The sequence below is a fragment of the Elephas maximus genome, chromosome 9 (genome assembly GCF_024166365.1).
Source record: "Elephas maximus indicus isolate mEleMax1 chromosome 9, mEleMax1 primary haplotype, whole genome shotgun sequence".
NCBI lineage: Eukaryota > Metazoa > Chordata > Mammalia > Proboscidea > Elephantidae > Elephas > Elephas maximus.
Window position 1 is genome coordinate 72,752,180 of NC_064827.1, and position 17,234 is coordinate 72,769,413.

General features: G+C 39.4%; 1 protein-coding gene across 1 annotated transcript; it reads left to right on the plus strand.

Moving 5' to 3' along the window:
* Positions 1–255: 255 nt before the first annotated feature.
* Positions 256–13,521, plus strand: LOC126083432 (olfactory receptor 1J4-like). The gene is made up of 2 exons (XM_049897245.1): positions 256–752; positions 12,579–13,521. The coding sequence occupies exons 1-2, from the start codon at positions 256–258 to the stop codon at positions 13,519–13,521; spliced, it is 1,440 nt and encodes a 479-aa protein (XP_049753202.1).
* The last annotated feature ends 3,713 nt before the right edge of the window (positions 13,522–17,234 follow it).

Here is a 17,234-nt window from a genome sequence, read left to right on the forward strand (position 1 = left end):
GTGCCTATCATAGTGTCTCTCACATGTTTGGAAAAAATGAATAAATTGTTCCTGGTTTACGTTGAAGAGTCTGATGTCTTGCCATGGCCAGTCTGAATGAAGCACCACTAAGTGAGTGAAATGCAAAGAGATTTGTCTGAAGACTGAAAGAATCACTTGGAGAAAGTATGTGACCACACAGTAATGGCGATGCTCAGCATTTCTAAGTTCTTGACATTTCCCATTTCACTCCATTCTTAGATACAGAAGAGCAGCATGCAGTGGGAGAATGAGAGCAGTGTGTCTGAATTCCTCCTCCTGGGGCTCCCCATCCAGCGGGAGCAGCAGGCCATGTTCTTTGCCTTGTTCCTGGGCATGTACCTCACCACGGTGCTGGGGAACCTGCTCGTCATCCTGCTCATCAGACTGGACTCTCGCCTCCACACTCCCATGTACTTCTTCCTCAGCCACTTGGCCCTCATTGACATCTCCTTTTCATCTGTCACTGTCCCGAAGATGCTGATGAATATGCAGACTCAACACCTATCCATCTCCTATCCAGAGTGTATTTCACAGATGTATTTTTATATACTTTTTGGTTGTATTGATAACCTCCTTCTTGGAGTGATGGCATATGACAGGTATGTGGCCATCTGTCATCCTCTACACTACACCACCATCATGAGGAAGGAGTTCTGTGTCTTGCTGGTAACTGGCTCCTGGATACTCTCTTGTGGCAGTGCCCTCTTGCACACTCTTCTCCTGACTCAGCTGTCATTCTGTGGTGACAACACCATCCCACACTTTTTCTGTAGTCTCCCCATCCTACTTAAGCTTTCCTGCTCAAACACTTCTCTCAATGAGCTGGTCATATTTACTGCAGGGGCTGTGGTTGTCATCTTTCCATTGAGTGGCATCCTGCTCTCATATGGCCGCATTGGAGCCTCTATCTTAAGGGTCCCTTCTACCAAAGGTATCTGTAAAGCTTTGTCCACCTGTGGCTCCCACCTCTCTGTAGTGTCTCTATTTTATGGAACAATAGTGGCACTGTACTTTTCTCCCTCATTGAGCAACTCCAATGAGAAAGACATGATTGCCTCACTAATGTATACAGTAGTGACCCCCATGTTGAATCCCTTCATCTATAGCCTAAGGAACAGAGACATGAAATTGGCTATGGGGATACTTTTCAGAAATGATATTCCTTTCTCCAAGTGAAAATCACTTGATGGTATTCTTACATCATCCACTGACCCTGTCAGAGATGCCTTTAAAAAAAAAAACAAAAAACTGTGTCGACCACCTTTGTCTCTAGTACCCTCCCAACTGTCCTTTAAATGGGGTAGTATGCTTTTGGACCTAATCCTTTCCATTTATGTATATATGTTCCCTATTTATTCTTCTATAACCGTACGTAATGGGGCCCTGGTGGTGCAGTGGTTAAGAGCTCAGCTGCTAATCAAAAAGTCGGCAGTTTGAATCCACCATTCACTCCTTGGAAATCCTACTGGGCAGTTCTACTCTGCCCTGTAGTGTCACTATGAGTTCAAATCAACTCAACAACAACCGGTTTGGGTTTTGTTTTAATGGTATGTAGTGCTATCTAATTTTGGTTTTAATTTGCATTTTCCTAATGAATGACAATGTTGAGCATCTTTTCATGTGCTTATCTGCCATCCATGTATCTTCTTTGGTGAAGTGCCTGTTTCTATCTTTTGTCCACCATTAAATTGGATTGTTTGATTTTGTTTTATTGAGTTCTGAAAGATTTTTATACACCCTGCATACAAGCTCTTTAACAGCTATATATTTAAACATATCTTTTCCCAATCCATGGCTTGTCTCTTCCTTTTCTTGGTAGTGTCTTTCAAAAAACAGACACTTTTAATTTCTATGAAGTCTAGTTTATTAATTTATTCCTTTATAGGTGATGCTTTTGGTGTATCTAAATAAAATTTTCACTTAATTCAAGGTTACAAAGATTTTCTCTTAAATTTTCTTCTAGAAATTGATAGTTTAGGTGCTAAAATCTTCCCCTTAAGTACTACCTCAGTAGCATTCCACAAATTTTGATATGTTGTGTTCCCATTTTCATTCATTTTAAAATGGTTTATTATTCACTTTTTGCTTTCTCCTTTGATCCAAGAGTTATTTTAGAAGTGTGTTTTTTTTCTAGTTATCTTTATGTTATTGGTTTCTAGTTTACTTCTGTACATTGTATGATTTAAATTCTTTTAAATTGATTGAGAGTTATATATATGGTATCAGAAAATGGCCTTCCTTGGTAAAGGTTCTATGTGCACTCCAAAAAATGTGTATTCAGCTGTTGATGGTGGAATGTTCTATGAATATCGATTAGGTCAACTCGGTTGATAGTTGCCTTAGTTACCTAGTGCTGCTATGACAGAAATACCACAGGTGGATGGTTTTAACAAACAGAAATGTATTCTTTCACAGTTTAGGAGGCTGTAAGTCCAAATTCAGGGTGCCAGCTCCAGAGCAAGACTTTCTTTCTCTGTAAGCTCTGGGGAAAGTCCTTGTCATCAATCTTCCCCTGGTCTAGGAGCTTCTCAGTGCAGGAGCCTCAGGTCCAAAGGATGTGCTCTTTGCCTGACTCTGGTTTCCTGGTGGTATGAAGTCTCCCCATCTCTGTGCTCACTTCTCTCTTTTATATCTCAAAAGAGATTTGCTTCAAGACACAATCTAATCTTGTAGACTGAATCCTGCCTCATTAACATAATTGCCTCCAATCCTGCCTTGTTAACATCATAAAGGTAGGATTTACAACACATAGGAAAATCACATCAGATGACAAAATAGAAGACAATCACACAATACTGGGAATCATGGCCTAGCTGAATTGACACACAATTTTGAGGGGACACAATTCAACCCATAGCATTCCATTCTTCGGCCCCCCAAAATTCATGCCCTTGCCACATGTAAAACACATTCACCCCATCATATCATAGCAAAAGTCTTAAATCAACTCCAAGTCCAAAATCCAAAAATTCCTCTTCATCTGTGAAATCTAGAATACAAGTTGTCTGCTTCCAAAGTGCAATGGTGGAACAGGAACAATGTAGATATTTCCATTGCAAATGAGAGAAATTGGAGGCAAAGAGGATAACAGGCACCAAGCAAGTCAGCAGAACACATTAAATTAGCTCTCAAGCCTTGAAAAGAATCCTCTGTTCTCTGAGATCATTTAGGCTATGGCCCTGTCCTCCAGACTCTGGGTGTTGGCCACACTATCCGGATGCTAAGTGGAGGCGCCTCAGCCTTGGGCTTCAGCTCTGCCTTCCAGGCCCACTGGAACGAAAACTGTGCTCCCTCAGCTTTGGGTGGCCCTATTCTCCTAGTTCATCTGAATGGTTATGCCACCATTTGAGTCCCCAGAGGCCAAGGCCCTGTGCTTTGAGACTGAGGCAGCTCTGCTTCCTGTGCTCCTTGTCTGTTCAGCTTCTGCTTCCTGGCTCCTTGGCCTCTTGGCCCCTTGGGCCTCACCACGCAACATCTGCCCTGCTGGGGCAAAGGTTTTCAAAGCTCTGTAGCTCCATTGACAAGTGCCTGATGGCATCCTACTCCATCAGTAAACTTCAGCCAGAAGGCACTCAGCTGTCCTGTTCCATTAGTCAGCAAGCCTAGCTCTACTGATAAGTGCCTAGAGACACCTCATTCTGCTAAGAAGCTCCTGTGCAAAGGCGTTCAGCTCTCCGCCTCCATGGGTTGGCTCCAGTGCTGTCTAGAGCCAGCCCCCAGGTACTGCTGCTGCTGTTTTCTGCTGCTGCTTCTTGCTGTCTGCATGACCTTCAGTGTAACAGCTCTTCTTATTTCCTTCTGAGTCCTCACCAGAATTGTCTCTGATGTCCCTAATTCCACCAACAGTCTCTTCAAGGCAATCTTGACTTTTATTATTAGAGACTTTAAAACTCTTTCAGCCTCTATCCATTCACAGTTTCAAAACAGCTTCCACACTTTAGTTATCTGTCAAAGCAGCACCCCACTCTCTCCGTACCAAGTTCTGTCTTAGTCATCTAGTGCTGCTATGACAGGAATATCAGAAGAGGATGGCTTTAACAAACAGAAATGTGTTCCCTCACAGTTTAGGAGGCTTTAAGTCCAAATTCAAGATGCCAGCCTTGGGGAAGGCTTTCTGTCTCTGCTGGCTGTGGGGGAAGGTCCTTGTCATTAATTTTCCCCTGACCTAGGAGCTTCTCAGCACAGGGACCCTGGGTTCAAAAGACACACTATTCTCCTGGCTCTTGTTTTTTGGTGGCATGACATCCCCCAATCTCTCTGCTCACTTCTTTCTTTTATATCTCAAAGAGATTGGCTCAAGACAACCTAATCTTGTGGATTGAGTCCTGCTTCATTAACCTAACTGCCTCTAATCCTTCCTCGTTAACATCATAGAGGTAGGATTTACAACACATAGGAAAAGTACATCAGATGACAAAATAGTGGACAATCACACAGTACTGGGAATCATGGCTTAGCCACTTTGACACACATTTCTGGGGAACACGATTCAATTTATAACAATAGTGTTGTTAAATTCCTCTATATCCTTGTTAATGTTCATTCTACTTGTTCTACCAATTATTAAGAGGTGGATATTGAAGTCTCTAACTGTGAATTTGTCTATTTCTTCTTTAAATTATATCAGTTTTGCTTCATGTATTTTGATGCCCTTTTATTAAGTACACAAATGTTTAAATATTTTGATAATGTTTGATGAATTTACCTCATTATCATTAAGAAATGATTTTCTTCATCTCTGGTAGTATTCTTTCCCCTGAATTCTACTTTGTCTGATATTAATATGGTTCTCCAGCTTTCTTTTGATTTGGTTAGTATGGTGTATCATTTTCCATCCCTTTACTGTTTTTTAAACTTTCTATTTCATATTTTTACTTTTAGTCTATTTGTGTATTTACATCCAAAGTGCATTTCATGTAGGAAAAATACAGTTGGATCAAGTTTTATTATCCAGTGTGAAAATCTCTGCCTTTTAATTGAGAGTATTTAGACCATTTACATTTAATGTAATTATTGGTAGATTTAGATTTAAATCTGTCGTGTTATTTCTTTCCTCTTTGTTCTATCTGTTCTTTGTTCCCTTTTTCCTCTTATCCTACCTCTCTGTTTTATGTCCTATAAATCCCCAAGCTTTTTTTTTTTTTTTTTACAACTTTCCTTAAATCTATTATAACCAAATAATAGATCTTCTGCAATAGGTAATTAAAATTCTAACTAAAGGATCTTGCAACACCAAATATTTTCTTGTTAGAAAAGTGAGAAAGTCCTGAGAGCATAAATAATTTATATTGACTTCTGAAGGGTGGTCTGAGAAGACAAAATAAAAGTATTATAATGAAATGTGAAAAGATCTGGAGTTATAAAACTAAAAGGGAAGGACATGCTCAGCATTTCTCAAGCTGAAAGAACTGAAGAAAAAATTCAAGCCTTGAGTTGCAATATTGCAGGATTCTACGGGAAAAATATTAAACGATACAGGAAGCATCAAAAGAAGATAGAAGGAATACATGGAGTCATTGTACCAAAAAGAATTGGTCGATATTTAAACATTTCAGGATGTAGCATATGATCAAGAACTGATGGTACTGAAAGAAGAAGTCCAAGCTTCACTGAAGGCATTGTTGAAAAACATTTCTCCAGGAACTGACGGACTATCAATAGAGATGTTTCAACAAATAGATGCAGTGCTGGAGGTGCTCACTCGTCTATGCCAAGAAATTTGGAAGACAGCTACCTGGCCACATGACTGGAAGAGATCCATAATTGTGTCCATTCCAAAGAAAAGTGATCCCACAGGATGCAGAAATTATCAGTGTCATTAATATCATATGCAAGTAAAATTTTGCTGAAAATAATTAAAAAACAGTTGCAGCAGTGTATCAATAGGGAACTGTCAGAAATTCAACCTAGATTCAGAAGAGCACATGGGACTAGGGATAGCACTGCTGATGTCAGTTGGATTTTGGCTGAAAGCAGAGAATACCAGAAAGATTTTTATCTGTTTTATTGACTATGCAAATGCATTCGACTGTGTGGATCACAACAAATTACGGATAACATCGAGAAGAATGGGTATTTCAAAACACTTAGGTGTGCTTATGCGGAACCTGTACATTGACCAAGAGGCAGTAGTTCAAACAGAACAAGTGGATACTGTGTGGTTTCAAATTAGGAAAGGTGTGTGTCATGGTTTTATCCTTTCATCATACTTACTCAATCTGTATGCTTAGCAAATAATCTGAGAAGATGGACTATATGAAGAATGTGGCATTAGGATTGGAGAAAGACTCATTAACAACCTGTGACATTCAGATGACACAACTTTCTTGCTGAAAGTGAGGAGGACTTGAAGCACTTACTGATGAAGGTCAAAGAATACAAAGAAAACAAAAATCCTCAAAACTGGACCACCAAGCAAAATCATGACAAAAAGAGAAAAGATTGAAGTTGTCAAGGATTTCCTTTTACTAGGATCTGTAATCAATGCCCATGGGAGCAGCAGTCCAGGAATCAAATGACATATTACATTGGGTAAATTTGCTGCAAAAAACCTCTTTAAAGTATTGAAAAACAAAGGTGTCATTTTTGAGAAGTAAGGTGCGCTTGACCCAAGCCATGGTATGTTCAATTACCTTGTATGCATGGAAAAGTTGGACATTGAATAATGAAGACCAAAGAAGGATTGATGCATTTGAATCATGGTGCTGGTGGAGAATATTGGATATACCATGGGATGCCAAAAGAACGAACAAATCTGTTTTGAAAGAAGTACAGTCAGAGTGCTCCTTTACCAAGCATGATGTCCTTCTCCAGGGACTGATTCCTCCTGATAACATGTCCAAAGTATGTGAGGAGTGGTCTCGCCATCCTTGCTTCTAAAGAACATTCTGGTTGTACCTCTTCCAACATTGATTTGCTCTTCTTTTGGCACTCCATATTCTTCGCCAACACCACAATTCAAAGGCATCAGTTCTTCTTGGATTTTCATTATTTGCTGTCGAGCTTTCGCATGCATATCAGGCAACTGAAAACACCATAGCTTGGGTCGGGTACACCTTAGTCTTCAAGCTGACATCTTTGCCTTTCAACACTTAAAGAGATCTTTTGCAGCAGATTTGCCTAATGTAATGTGTCTTTTGATTTCTTGACTCCTGCTTCTATGGGTGTTGATTGTGGATCCAAGTAAAATGAAATCCTTGACAACTTCAGTCTCTTCTGTTTATCATGATGGTGGTAGGTACTGCTATTTAAATGAACTCTCTGATTTCAACCCAGATCAGAGTGGCAAGCAACCTTGCTTGATCAACAGAGATAAATTAGGTACTTTACTGCATGAGGTAGGAATGGAAGCGTGTCACTAAGATTGTTTTAACTTGCAATGATTTGTGGCAGTCATTATTTGATTATGAGATCCCTATGAATGCAATAGATGGGTAGTCTGCTAAAGTAATAATTGATTTATATGCCTGAAAAAAGTTCTTTAGGTCTGGAGAGCAGAAACTGGAGTCAAGTCAATGCAATAGAATGTCATAGCCTCTACCCAGTTCCAAACCTGGAGCCACTTGATTAGAGGGGTGGCTGAATTCTCTGGAAGAAGGACCCTCTGACACTGATTATTTTTTGAATTTCTCCTTGATTCTTCATAGTCCATGACTTATTATTTCCCAGCACTTTCCACCATTTACCTACCATGTATTTTACTTTAAAAATACCCTCCCCCCTCCACACACTAGGATTTGTGCTCTATGAGAAGAATTTCTGTTTATCTTATTTACTGCTGTGTCCCCAGTGCATATATCAGTATCTTACCTTTGTGAGGGCCTTAATAATTGTTTTTAGTGCTATTGAGCAAATGAATTCATTCTTCAATTACTAAGTGAGCCTTGTGTGCCATAGCTGCTCTATAGTGACACAAAGGCATTGACAATAAGCCTTGTTAATTAAGCATTCATTATGTGCTCATTTAGTGATCATAAAAACTCACACTGAAAGTATTATTATTCACTTTGAAGGACCTGAATCTCAGTTGCTCTGGGATGCTCTGTTAGTAACGGGGAGAGTCTGGAGTCTTTTTCCAGAGTATACAGGCTCTTTTCCCCTACTCCTGAGTAAGGCATAGACTCTACCCCACAGAGCCTCAAAGACTGGGGAGGCCTGAAAAATTTTAAGTGGCTTTGTGCTCTGATGAAGTCCTGTGGAGGTGCTGAGGAGCTGCAAGAGCATGCTGAGGCTCTTACACTGGCTGGGCCATACTTTGCTGTACAGAGGGGCTGAACTCCTGATGTAGAGGCCAAAGGGTGACATAGGGAATCTTCTGCTTCCCAGCTGGAGACCTGACCAGAAGCTCAAGGTAAAACACTCATCAGGGACATTTTCTCCTATGACTCTAAGAGCAGCTCAGCCCCTCTGGACTCTAAAGATGCTTGTTCCCAAGGGTCCAAGGGAAGTTGAGCAATTAGCCTGAGTTGAATGCTTCTCTAATCAGGGGCTTGGGGTTCTCTCCTCTATGGGATTTATTCCCGTTTAGAAAAAGGAGATCTTCTTGCCCATTGTTTTGAAGTTGGTGAACAAACATGAAAGTCTGTAAAGGTTCTCAGGTCACCGAAGTTTCCTATTTTTCTTTGGATCCTGGGTCTTCTGGACAGAAAGTGAGGATTCAGGTAACAGCACGGAACAGAAGGTATCTGAATTCATAGAACGGCATAGGTCAAAAGGGGACCAGGAATCTTCATAGCCGTGTGTATGTGTGTGAGTGTGTGTGTGTGTGTGTGTACGCATGTGTGCGTGTGTGTTTGCTTGTGAGAAAGAGAGGCAGAGAGAGAAGTTATGAGAGACCTTTGTGTATTTTGTTTGTGTGTTGTGTTTTGTGACTTATTTGTGTATGTGCAACTGATTCATACTCTGAATGCATTCTTTATGGAAATATATGTCAGAGAAGTTTGGAAATTTTCTCTCAGCTTATTTTACTTGTGTTTCTGTTGCTTGTGTGCCATATGTAAGACCTCGAGTGCGTTGCTTGAGATTTTAATATACGTGACTGCTTGCAGCTACAGTGTGTGTGGTATACATTTGTATAGGATGCTTGATAGTTCTCTGTGTGTAGCCATACTGTGCACGTAACAGTGCATTTTGTTTGTGAGGTTTGCGTTACTTTGTGTGACGCTGATTCACACCCGGACTGTATTTACCTATGTTGATTGTAAACCAGAGGATTCTGTAAAACACCCTTAGGCAATATGTGTGTTTGTGTGATAGGGCGTGTCTATATGTGAGTATTTTGTATGCAAAAAGCTCACACCTTGACTTCCTTCACCCAGAAGCTGTGTAGGACAGAGAAGGCTTAAAACTAAGATACAAACATTTGTGTGGGTGTGTGTGCATGCATGTGTATGTGTGTGTGTGTGTGCATGTGCATGTGTGTGTGGGGTCGGTGTCCTTAACATTCTCACATTCTCACCCTCCACTTGCTTAATGCTAGAACCCCCACATAGGCAGCTCCAAAAGAGGCTTACTTTGAAGGACTGTTGGGGCCATTTTCCCATGTGATTTGAATACTATAGCAGGGACCCCTGGAAGCTCAACATATATTTGCAAAGACCTTCAACTTTGGTAACATAGTTTAGTAGCTAAATGCTTATTTCTGGAGTCATGTATATATCTACTTTCAAATCTTTGGGTTTTTTCCCACTTAGGGTCACTATGAGTCAGAATCGACTCGATGGCAGTGGGTTTGGTTTTTTTTTAAATAGCGTTGTGGTCTTGGGTTTGATCTCTCTGGTGTTCAACGACCTCCACTGTAAAGTGGGGATAATAATGATTGCCTTGAGATATTGGCTGTGAGGTCCTTACACAAGTTCTAGGTACATAGTAAACATTTAGTAAGGTGTATGGCCTTTCTTCTGGCCTGGTCATCTACTTCTGAAAATCAGCCATTAAAAACCCTATGGAGCACAGTTTTACTCTGACACATATGGGGTCACCATGAGTTGGAATTGACTTGATGGCAACTGGTTACTGGTTTAGCCTTATGGAGGCTGAAGCACCTAACTCTCCATTTCCTGACTTAACAGGAGAGAATATTTGGTATGAAGACAGGAAATTAGGTCTATGCAAAGGCTCTCTCTCAGTGGCCTTGGTTAAGCTTCTTGTCTTCATTATTGAGTATTTTCCCAGCTACCTCTTTTACATAGGTACTGACTGAAACAAAGCACCATTCCTACCTATATTGCTCCCTTCCTTTAAAATTGTCAGCTTCCTCTCCCGAGCATATGGGTATTTTGACATTTAAGTTTAGTATAGCCTCTCCAATGCCTTTGGAAAGAAATGGGAGGATTTGTCTTTAGTGAAAAAATCACCAGAAAAACCTACCTTTGAGACCAGTTTCTACCACAAAATATCTATGTGACCTTGTGTAAGTGATTTCGCCTCCCACATTAGTGAAATGAAAGGAAAAAAAAAAAAAAACTGTCTTCTCTACTTTCCAGGCATGCAATAAAGATTAATTGATTGGTTGAATGAAACTGAAGGCATGTGAAAGCCATTTGAAAACTGTAAAGGCTGTAGGAATATGAATGATGACAGTTACCTAAGGAGGAGGATTCCTTCAAACCCTGAAATAACAACTCTCCAGGTCCTGGCTCTTCTGACTAATTAAAGAGAGGGAGAAACATAGGAATGGAGACTTAAATAATTAAAAAAAAAAAAAAAAAAGAGACAGAATTGTGACTACAGCAGTTATTGACCATGCGATTATGCCAGCTTCTTACTCCTTCTGAGGATATATATATAAATATAGTTTTAATGGCTCCTATCTCATAGGGCTGCTGAAAAAATTTAATAAGGCAATAATACAAAACTATATTTGTCTAGCAGAAGTGCTCCTTAAAAGGCAGTTATTATCAGTGTTAAGATCATTATCAGAAATAGTGATGGTTAATCAAGTAGCTGTAAATTCTAATAAATCAAAAAAAAAAAAAAACCTGTTGATTCCAACTCACAGCGACCCTATAGGACAGTAGAACTGCCCCATATAGTTTCCTAGGAGTGGCTGGTGGATTCAAACTGCCGACCTTTTGGTTAGCAGCCAAGTTCTTAACCACTGCACCACCAGGTTTTGTAAATTCTAATAGACATCCCTAATCCTGCAGCATCTATGAGTTCTCAGGTCCCAGGCAGTTGTTAGTTGCATTACTGCATATGAACACCCAGATCTGAGCCTATGTGAAGAGCTGGAAATGGATGGAGATAGATGGACTGATGTAATGTTATTTCTTGGTAAATTTACAGACAAGCATTACAACAAATTCCACCATGGAATTTACCCCAGTGGTCAGGGCCTGAAATCAGAAACTTCACTGAGAGTGTGAGAGCTTAGACAGGTTCACGCAACTTCAGAAGAGGACATGGAAGGAGGGATACATCATTGCTGATGTCAAATGGATCTTGGTAGAAAGCAGAGAATACCAGAAAGATGTTTTCCTGCGTTTTATTGACTATGCAAAAGCATTCCACTGTGTGAATCATAACAAATTACAGATAACATTGAGAAGAATGGGAATTCCAGAACACTTAATTGTACTCATGAGGATCCTGTACTTAGAGCAAGAGGCAGTCATTCTAATACAACAAGAGTATATTGTGTGGTTTAAAATGAGGAAAGCTGTGCGTTAGGGTTGTGCCTTTTCACCATACTAATTCAGTTTGTATGCTGAGCTAATAACCTGAGAAGCTGGACTATGTGAAGAAGAACTTGGCATCAGGATTGGAGGAAGACGCGTTAACAACCTGCGATCTGCAGATGGTACAACCTTGCTTGCTGAAAGTGAAGAGGACTTGAAGCACTTACTGATGAAGATCAAAGTCTATAGCCTTCAGTATAGATTGCATCTCAACATAAAGAAGATGAAAATCCTCACAACTGGACCAATAAACAACATCATGATAAATGGAGAAAATATTGAAGTTGTCAAGGATTTTGTTTTACTTGGATCCGCAATCAACGCCCACTGAAGCAGCAGTCAAGAAATCAAATGATGTATTGCATTGAGAAAATCTGCTGCAAAAGACCTCTTTAAAGTGTTAAAAAGCAAAGATGTCACCTTGAGGACTAAGGTGCACCTGACCCAAGCCAATGGAGTCAAGAGACATTTAGCTGCCGAAGTCATACATCTGGAAGACAGGTCAGGATGGCAGCACTAGGAATCTGGCTGCAGATCTGCCCTTTAATCTGTCCCTTGCCAGGGTTCTACCTACAGGGTGAGCACCCTGAAGGAAGAGATTCCATGTGTGTGTTATTTATTCTTTTATCTTTTATTAATATCATAGTGCCTGGAATATAGTTGATAAATTAAAAAAAGAATAAATTTGTTCTGGTTTCCATCGAAAGGAATTGTGTTGGGTATTGGGGGTATATTGGTTGCTTTGGCAAGACTAGGTGATAATAGAAATTCAGGTGGTTACTCTCATTTCCCAGAAGAACATGATACACTACCATGGTGGCCAGAATCACTCTTTCACAGTCTCTGATATTTCTCACTCCCCAACAGAGAGAAGAGCAGTATGAGGCTTCAGAACCAGAGCAGTGTGTCCGAATTCCTTCTCTTGGGGCTCCCCATCCGGCTGGAGCAGCAGGCCATGTTCTTTGCCCTGTTCCTGGGCATGTACCTCACCACGGTTTTGGGAAACCTGCTCATTATCCTGCTCATCAGGCTGGACTCTCGCCTCCACACCCCCATGTACTTCTTCCTCAGCCACCTGGCCCTCACTGACGTCTCCTTTTCATCTGTCACTGTCCCGAAGATGCTGATGAACATGCATACTCAAGATCAATCCATCCCCTATGCAGGGTGTGTAACACAGATGTATTTTTTCATATTTTTTGGTTGTATTGATAACCTCCTTCTTGGGGTGATGGCATATGACAGGTATGTGGCCATCTGTCACCCTCTCCACTATACTGCCATCATGAGAGAAAACCTGTGTTTCTCACTTGTGGCTGGGTCCTGGTTATTCTCATGTAGCAGTGCAATGTCCCACACTCTCTCACTGGCCCGGCTGTCCTTTTGTGGTGATAATACCATCCCTCATTTCTTTTGTGATCTTGCTGCTCTGCTCAAATTGTCCTGCTCCGACACCTCCATCAATGCGCTGGTCATCTTCACTGTGGGGGCATTGGGCATCATCATACCACTGACTGGTATCCTGGTCTCTTATGTCCGCATTGGGGTATCCATACTGAGAGTTCCCTCTGCCAAAGGGATCTGCAAAGCCTTGTCCACCTGTGGGTCCCATCTCTCTGTGGTATTTCTGTTCTACGGGACGATTATGGTACTATACATTTTTCCGTCATCTAACAACTCCAATGACAAGGACATAACTGCTTCAGTGATGTACACAGTGGTCACTCCAATGCTGAACCCTTTCATCTATAGCCTGAGGAACAGAGACATGAAAGGGGCCCTGGGGAGGCTTTTCCGGAGGGAGATTTTTTTCTCCAAGTGACAATCACCTCACCTCCTCAGTTCTTATTTCATCAAATGACGCTGTCAGAGAGTTCTCCTTGAAAACCTATGTAGGCAATCATCCTTGTTGCTGGCATCCACCCTGCCCCTCTGTTTCTGGTCACTTGTTTTGACTGTTCTTTTGTTTGCTCCCCCTGCACCCAGTGAGTTCTTTCAAGCCCCCAGGCACAGGCACAACCAAGTGATTCTTGCTGCAATCCTCTGTGTCTTTTGACCAACTCATTTTTGCTTTATCTTTACCTTATGTCTCCTTTTTTTTTTTCCATAAGCCTTGGGATCTGGTACATACAGGGACACATATTACCTAAGTTATTTTCAAAGCACCAAACTTCCTTAACAATTACAGTATATTGCCTTATATTCATGTATAGACAAAAAAAAAAAAAGCTTGCTTTAATATGTTTCCCACTGAAGGAAAAAAGACATTTTACCTACAAACTTTTTTGTTGTCTGGATTTATCAGAAGGCATTTTTACAAGCTGTACATTCTCATTCTTTAAGTTTCTGGTGCCCACATCGAAGAATATTAGAACTGTCAAATCTGATGTGCTTTGGAGTTTGTAATTTTCTTTTGTAGTGTATATATAACTTGTATCAATATAAGTAAAACTTAGTTGTGTAAATAATTAGAATACTCATAAATAGCTATAAAAATTAATGATAATCCATATTTTAAAAATCAACTCCTTAGTTTCTCTCTCAAATTTTAAAATATTTTCCCAGAGCTATAAATCTCACTGTAACTCCTGTAGTTTAAGGTAAGGACATTCAGGAATGTTAGCTTACCTAATGCAGGGCTTCAAAGGGGTTCATTCTCGTTAGACCCCCTGCTGAGAATTTGCATGTCCACCTCAGGTATACTGAATCAGAATCTTCGGTTTAAGAAGATTCTCAGGTCTTGTTCTCATGCATACGTAAAAATCACCTGGGGATCTATAAAATCATCTGGGGATCTTGTTAACTGTAGATTGTGATTCAGTGTATCTGAGTGGAAAGACAAATTCTTAGAGGGGGTTGAACCAGAATGAACCAGTTTGAAGCCCTGACCTAGTGTAGTAGTTGGTTAATTAAGTGCTTTGTATGGTTTCCTAAAATCTAAGTACAAGGCAAAATTTTGGCCAGAGAATTGTGGGGCCTGGGTTTAGAACACTTGAAGTAAATGATTAAGAGCAATACATGTGACTGAATGAAGGTGCATATCCTGAAAATAAACATCTACACCTAAACTAGAAATTGCTGTAGGTAATGGATATGACATAATCCAGGAGGAAAATTCTGCTAAAATTTAGCAGCACAGCTGAAAGACCCTTTTATCCTTGGAAGTCCTGTAGTAAAGGAAATTCGGACCAAACTTAAAGCTTCATCCCTTGGTGAGGCCTTGGAAGAGAGAGGCCTTGGAAAATGTGACTCTGTGCCCACATTGTAGCTAGTGACTGAGTGGAAAAAGCTTATTCTCCTAAGGGAATTGAATCTGAAAAATTAAGAGGGATAAAAATAGTCTTTTTATGTTAAATTTTGCTGTGAAATAACCTTTCTGTGGCAAGTCTTCCCTGGTGTGAAAATTGTGTTAATTAAGATAGAGGAGATCTCAAAGGAAGAGCTTCTGTTGTCCAAGGAGATGCCTGTTTATTTCTTATTTCTATATTTTCTTTTACAGATTTATTAGGGTATAATTAACATATCATTTTAAAGTATTCAATCTGATACAGTTTGACATCACACACACACACACACCTGTAAAACCATAAGCATGATCAGTCACCCAGAAAAGTTTCTTTATATACCTTTTAAGCCTGTCCTCCCTTCTTGTGTTCATGATATTAGTAATTTGTGTCTCCCCGCCCCCTCCCTTGACCAGTCTGGTTAAAGGTTTAGCAATTTTACTGTTTTTCTCAAAACAAAACAAAAAAACCCCCAGCTTTTGGTTTCCCGTTTTTCTGTTTCCCATTTCATTGATTTCTGCTTTTCTCTTTATTATAATTTCTGTTGCTTTGCCTACTTTGGATTTAATTTGCTCTTCTCTTTCTAGTTTCTTAAGGTGAAATCTTAAGTGACTGACATTAGACCTTTGTTCTTTTCCAATACGGGAATTGGTATTATCAGTTTATACAGCACTGCTATTGCTTTATCTCGCAAACTTTGATGTATTGTTTGTTTCATTTGCATTCACTTAAAAATATTTTTTAAATTTCCTTTGTTTTTTTTTTTTTAAATTTGACCTATGGTTTATCTAGAAGTGTATGATTTACCTTTTAAATATTTGCGGATTTTTCCAGACATCTTTCTGATATTGATGATTCCTAATTTAATTCCATATTGGTCAGAAAGCATATTTTGTAAGACCTGAATCCTTTAAAGTCTATTGCGACTTCTTTTGTGACCATCCTAGCAAATATTACGTGTGTACTTGAAAAGGTTGCGTGTTCTACCGTTGTTGGGTGGAAAGCTCTGTAAAGGTCAATTAGGACGAGTTGGTTGATAATGTTGTTCAAGTCTTTTATATGATTACTCATTTCTCTCTGATTGTCCATTGACTGTTGAGGGAGGGGTTTTGAAATCTCCAGCTATAGTTGTGGATTTGTTTATTTCTCCTTGTAATTCTACCAGATTGTGCTTCTTGTTTTTTGAAACTAGTATTAGGTGTACACGTATTTAGAATTTTTGTGTTCTCTGGATTCATCAACCCCCTCATCATCAGGAAATGATAACCTTAATCCACAGTCATAATCTTTGCTTTTAAGTCTACTTCGTCTGATACTAATATAGTCACCTCAGCTATCTTTTAATTGGTGGATGTATATTTTTCTATCCTTTAACTTTGCACTATGTCTTTATGTTTAAAGGGGTTTTCTTACAGGCAGTATATACACGGGCCTTGCTTTTTGATTAGATCTCACCATCTCTGTTTAAATGAGGTGTTTATATTGTTCATATTTAACATGATTATAGAGAATTTTAGCTTAACAGGTTTTTTAATTAAAAAATATATATTTTTAATTTTAGTACTTTAAGCATGTTGTTTCACTAGCTTCTGACTTGGATTATTTACAGTGAGAAATCTGCTGTTATTCTTTCCCTTCTCAGAATGTGTCTTTTCTTATGAGTTTGCTTTTAACATTTTTTCTTTATCACTCCTTTTAAGCAACTTGATTGTGATATATTTTGTTGTAGTTTTCTTCTTCTTTTTTTTTTTTTTTTCCTATTGGCATTCATTGGGCTTCTTGGATCAGTAGGTTCACAGTTTCCATCAGATGTGGAAAATTTTCAGAAATTATTTCTTCAAATGTTTTTTTCTGTCCTCCCAACCTCTTCTTATTTGGAGACTCCAGTTAAATATATATCAGGCCACTTAAAGTTTTCCCACGACTCACTGATGCTCTGATCATCTATTTTGTCTCTTTTCGCATCCCATTTTGGGAAATTTCTATTGTTATGTATTTTATTTAACTAATATTTTCTTCTGTGATGTATAATCTGTAGTTAATCTCATCCAGTGTATTATAAATCTCAGGCATTTTAGTTTTCATTTCTAAAATGTTGATTTGGGTCTTTTTATATATTCTACATCTTGGTTTATTATTAATATGTTTGTCTTTCCTCAGACTTCATCATATGGAAAATATTTATAATAACTGTTTTGTTGTACTTGTCTATGAATCCTATTTGTGTCATTTCTGGGTCAGTTTTAATTCG

What these genes read in the sequence shown, in the direction of transcription:
- LOC126083432 (XM_049897245.1), top strand. Translation starts at nt 256, where the DNA reads ATGCAGTGGGAGAATGAGAGCAGTGTGTCTGAATTCCTCCTCCTGGGG. An exon ending in ACTCTTCTCCTGACTCAGCT is followed by an intron (nt 753 to 12,578) that starts GTCATTCTGTGG and finishes AGAGAAGAGCAG; the next exon opens with TATGAGGCTTCAGAACCAGA.